The sequence below is a fragment of the Cryptomeria japonica genome, chromosome 2 (genome assembly GCF_030272615.1).
Source record: "Cryptomeria japonica chromosome 2, Sugi_1.0, whole genome shotgun sequence".
Taxonomy (NCBI): Eukaryota; Viridiplantae; Streptophyta; class Pinopsida; order Cupressales; family Cupressaceae; genus Cryptomeria; species Cryptomeria japonica.
This window is the reverse complement of record NC_081406.1, coordinates 554896699-554901984: the sequence shown is the minus strand read 5'-3', so window position 1 is coordinate 554901984 and position 5286 is coordinate 554896699. Positions and strand designations below refer to the sequence as shown.

General features: G+C 36.0%; 1 protein-coding gene across 2 annotated transcripts; it reads right to left on the bottom strand.

Moving 5' to 3' along the window:
• Window positions 1-2721: 2721 nt before the first annotated feature.
• LOC131038071 (protein PHR1-LIKE 2) lies at window positions 2722-5070 on the bottom strand. 2 transcript variants are annotated; one of them, XM_057970371.2, is made up of 6 exons: window positions 4562-5070; window positions 4303-4379; window positions 4101-4158; window positions 3930-4008; window positions 3758-3827; window positions 2722-3674 (listed from the first exon to the last, which is right to left on the bottom strand). In XM_057970371.2, the coding sequence occupies exons 1-6, from the start codon at window positions 4749-4751 to the stop codon at window positions 3009-3011; spliced, it is 1140 nt and encodes a 379-aa protein (XP_057826354.2). In that variant the 5' UTR covers window positions 4752-5070; the 3' UTR covers window positions 2722-3008. The 2 variants fall into 2 exon arrangements, with proteins under 2 accessions (XP_057826354.2, XP_057826356.2); XM_057970373.2 differs by having other exon boundaries at window positions 3930-4002; window positions 4562-5068.
• Window positions 5071-5286: the final 216 nt, after the last annotated feature.

Below are 5286 nucleotides of genomic sequence, written 5' to 3'. Positions count from 1 at the left end.
TCAAGGTGTGAGATTTGGAACCAGAAATAGAATCAAGTTGTGATAGCTTGGCCTGCTCCCGTGTCAAGTGCTCACAAAACACCTCAAATGAAGGCATAGTAAATGTGATACCCAAAGCATCCATGGTGGAATAGAATGATGAAGCAAAGAATCGAAATTGACCTCGAAGATTGGACATAATCAAGAAGATGCACTCCTTGTCAATCTTCTGCTTGCCACAACCTTGTAATTGCGATCTAATGGATTTGAACTTCTCCATAAATTCTTTAATGGAGGGAAATTAATTAGGTGTCAATGATGTCAAATCTATCTCAAGTTGAAGCGCATGGAACTCATTAATACCCCCAAAAACTTGCTCAAATTTGAGCCACATAGCCTATGAGCAGTGCAGGAATCAATAAGGAACTAGAGACTATCTGAAACATGTAGGCTAACAAAAACCATATCCTGATCCATCTTATCCCTATGCTAAATGATCTCAAACTCACGAGTCATAGTGGGTTGGGTCTCATCTAATCAAGACCATAAGCCCCTAGACTAAAGATATTTGATCATTGCAACCTTCTAGATATGATAATTATGAGGGTTGAGTTTATCAATAGAAGGATCTACCATTAGGCTAGGGTTAGAGCAATATAGGAATCTAAAAGATGAGGATTCTACCCCCCATAACAAGAAAAATGAACCCTTTTGCACTTGTATAAACTGATAAATTACAAGATCAAGAAATGACAAAAATTAAGATCACTAAGTAACTAGTGAATATTTTGGAAAAATTGACTACAATTTTGAATAGAGGACTTTGAGAACTTTCTAATGATGTGTGGAAGTTGAAAAACAAAGTTCGTTTGCTCAAGTTATGGCCCTGTAAACTTGAAAATCGAAGGCTGACTTTGGAGGCCTAGTACAAAAAATTGGTGTAGAATATGATAAACCACCTACAAAATCATATCAGCATTGGAACTAGCTTTTCGATGATATATCATTTTTTTGATTTTGACTCCATATGACAAACTTATGGACAAAAAACCAACTGGATGTCAATTAAGGCTTGTAAGGCTTGAAGGGTTCCTAAAAATGGAAAATTTTCGAAAATAACTACTTTTTGAAAATAGAAATTTTTTGCAAAATAGTAAATTTCCAAAAGAAAAACTTTCCAAAAATATAAATTTTTCAAATATAGAAAATTTTCGAAATAGGAAGTTTTTGAAAATGGAAACTTGCTAAGAACGAAAACTTGCCAAGAATGAAAACTTTTCGAAAATGGAAACTTTTTGAAATTTTTTGCAAAGAACTCCTTGATCTTCAATTTCAATGCTTTGACAGGCAATCTTAGGGTTTTTGGGTCTTGTGAGTGTGATGGAGACCTTCGTTTTGCACCAAAGTGCCCATATTTTTCAACTACACCTAGTTTTTGCCTTGATTTTTCGCACCCTTGACCAATTTGACCCAATTTTTCAATTGCTCTAGCTTTGTTGAAACAACAATCAATCTTAAGGTTTTTCGACATTGTGGATGCAATAGTAACCTTCATCTGAGCCTATTATGCCTAGAAAAATTAACCCAAGTTGGATTCCTTAAGCATGCAAACAAGAACTTGACAGATCTGAAGCTTTGATACCATGCAGAAGTTGATGATCAACCACAAAAGTCAAGAATCATATGAAAGAAAAACACCTATCACACAAAAGAGATCAAACAAAGATAATATGCTCTATAACAACCAACGAATTTTGTATTATGCACAAAGAATGATTGAAGATAGAATTTTGGAGATACAATTACAGTGAACAAATGAATCCTTATAAAGGATGAATGAAACCCTAGGTGCAAACCCTAATGCTAAAATTAGGAGAACTAAAGCAATGCAAAGTAGGAGCTAAATTAAGCTCAACTACATCTAGAACTAAAACTAGAAAAGCAACCTCTAGATAATAAAAAAACACCTAAGTTTAGCTTAAGTGAAAAAACAATCGAAGGACCTAATTAATAAATAATTAGATATTTGTCCTAAAATTACAAACACTTTGGACAAATGCTAACTATTTTGACATATAGTTAGCATGGAATGGATGGATCAAATGCATAAGATGATGTGTCTATTTATAGATTTTTTGGAGGGAAAATGAATGGTCAAAATGTGATAAACATATGAATTGTAAAGAATGAATGCGAAAACTTTCATGGGATTGATGAGAGGATGAAGGGTCATGATGAAGTCAATTCGAAAATAAAGAGGTACAATTGCATTTACTTAAAAATAGTAATATGTTATAATCATAGAACGTGGGGAACAAATATATTTACATAATTTTTTATTCTTGAAATTTAATAGAGGGAATATAGATTCAATTACGTTAATCACATGAAATAGAAAATAGAATAACAAATTTATTTGATTATGTGTGAGAGAAATTTATTTAAGATGAAACTGATTAACTAAATAATATAATCATTTAATGAACTTTGGACAAGGGTGTATTAAGATAAATTCGAGTATCTACACTTCAAATTATATAGAATTTTAGCATGCGAGTATATGACAAGGTGTGGAAACTTATCCTTAAACAAATGAACAGATCAAGAAGAAAACCAACTTTGTTAGAAAAGAATTAATCCATCCTCGTTTATCCCAATACTAAGTAGAGAAGATAATATCTCTACTGGATTATATTCAATTATTACAAATCAAGGTTGAATGATTTCGTACTGATCGCATGATTCACACGAAAATCTATATTTTTATATCACACTCAGCAATCCATCACATTCAGTATATACAAAAAAGTATTTTGCATTAAATACTAAATACATTATAGTGTTCAGCATGTTTGTAGCAGCATCAGGGTCAATATGTACTGATATCATGATCAACCTGCAACAAGTTCATTCAGCCAAATAGTACACACAGAGGATAGCTCTGAGAATGCTTCCTCTTCAACATAGCCAAAAAAACTACAATTTATGAGCAAAATTTGGCATATGGGAATCATCAATGACTGTCATCTTCACTTTCCCCAACTGTATACATTAAGATCCAGATCTCTTGTTTGATGTGGAACTGAACCCTCACTTTTAATATTCAGATCTAATTCATCATCCTGGCGGAGGGAGAGACTGTTAGAGTAGATATTCATGGACATTCTGTCATGTGAAAGAGGTCTTTTAACTGTAGGCCTTTCAACTGTACAAGCCTTCACAAGCACTTCCCTATTCTCCCTTCTTCTAGGACTATCACTAGACCTATTGAAGCTTAGTTTTGGGGTTTTGGTAGGAACATGATCTTCATCCCAATCCTGTCCATTGCCCTCACACAAGTATTGTCTAGGCCTCCTCTTCTCATTTGAACTATTTGATTCTATCCCACTCTCTTCTATGCTGTGGCCTGTAAAGTGATTTTGGGAGGAAGAATCTATAGTGGTGTGTGAATTATGCAATTGTGAGCATTCAAGATCTCCATTCAAGGACAATAATGGAGGTCCATTCAGTGCACCGAAGTGGGTGCTCAAGTTGTGAGTGGGAACCTTTGAGGCTAACTCTGCCAGCTCTGCTCGTGTAGCTTCAAGCCCTGGAGATTCTGATGTCTCTGATGACAATGTCTGCTGTGCTTTCTCTAATATAGTCTGCAAGTACTTGCCCTGTGCTTCAATTTTCAATTGGAGGTGCCTTTGAACCTGCAGTAATTGTATTGGGCTTTAGGCCATCTGGATGCCTCAATTACAGAGGTTGAGATTATGTGGGTTCTTGTCATACATACCTCTAGTTGCTCATGAAGTCTTTTCTGCACTTGTATCTGGGCTCTCAGAGCCTCTGCAATCTGCATTGCCCTGCCAAGAAAGGGGTAATTTGATCAAATCAGTTCAAAACCCAGACAAAAACAGAAAGAACTGTGCTGGAATATGTAATCAAATTTCCTTTTGTGAACTTACTCGTTGTGATTTGGTGTGATATTGCCATCTCTGTTCATTGTGCGTAGAGAGTGTGTAGCATCTAAATTTCTCTCTGAAGCTTGAACAATGAAAAAATTATGGCCAATAGAAGTAGGAATTAACATGAATTTCCTCAAGGATAATGATATAGAAGTTCACAAATCTACATACCATCCCTATTTGTCACACTGCTGACTTCTTTGTGAGGTTGCTTTCCAAGCCTGTATTTCTGCAATAAGCAATTACAACTCAACAATCAAACCAGACCCAGCAATTGGATTCTGCTGAATTTACTTTGATGGGGTTGGTAAAATGAATTTATAAGGGATATGATTCAGAGATACAACAAGATTATGCATGAAATTCTGCAAACCTGAAGATGACTTTTCAAATGGTACAGTGTAAGCCCCTTCACACCCATGACTCTCATAACTGACTTTGGTGTGGCTTCTGCAGCAAATTGCACAATCAATTTGAAATTCAGACAACATGGGCATGATCATCCAGAGCTTTTTGGATGTTGGCAGAGCCACAATCAAATCAACTGATGCCCACATCTTAAATAAATAAAAAACTTTCTAAAACTAAACAACACATTCAAGAGGGTAATCATGGCAGGCAATAGAGCTTACTGTCAGGGCCACCAAGCTGAGTAACAGCATCAACAAATCGTTCATGAAGGTTTGGTGTCCATCTGAGGCGAGGCTTGGGATCTGCAGAAATGACAACCCCAGAGTCGCATGAATAATTACCTCCTGTCAGCCTTTCAGGTTGAGGATGCAGTACTATCCCTGGATTGCTAGGATACTCCAACTGGTACATTCTCCTCACTCGATTCTATTCAATCAAATTATACTCCTATTTTTATAAACCAAACCCCCCAAAAAACTGTCCACAATACTACTACTGAACCTTAAAAAGCAAAATATTGGTACAGAAGCCCTGAGACAAGTTCTGATCATGATCCAGTTCTATACACATATTAAACTCTACTCACAGCTCAATCAAACCGACTACTCTGTCTGCTTATGAAGAAGGAATATTCGCCTTTCAACCTCCATCCATCCATTATTAACTCTCCTTTTTGCTGAGAGGTGAAATGAATTAATATATGTATCTGTGGGAGTAGGTAATTGAAACATGGAGGTGGCAATAAGCAAGGAATATGACCCAATCGACATCTCTTGCTAGATAAGGAAACTAGGTACGGAGAAGGATTGATGGTACAGGCGTGGAGAATCTTTTTCAAAGTAGAAAATGTGGTGGCCTGGTCGGTTGGGGAATAATTGTGGATTTTACAAAAGACAGAAATGGATAACTGTGGGGTAATGTTGCCCTCTTTTTTCATCTTTCACTG

Bases quoted from the DNA above. Each gene is read 5' to 3' on its own strand.
- LOC131038071 (XM_057970371.2), bottom strand. From the start codon at position 4,751: ATGTACCAGTTGGAGTATCCTAGCAATCCAGGGATAGTACTGCATCCT. The intron at 4,380-4,561 runs GTAAGCTCTATT...AATTTGCTGCAG, and splicing joins TCAGCTTGGTGGCCCTGACA to AAGCCACACCAAAGTCAGTT. The intron at 4,159-4,302 runs GTTTGCAGAATT...TGCTTATTGCAG, and splicing joins ATTTGAAAAGTCATCTTCAG to AAATACAGGCTTGGAAAGCA.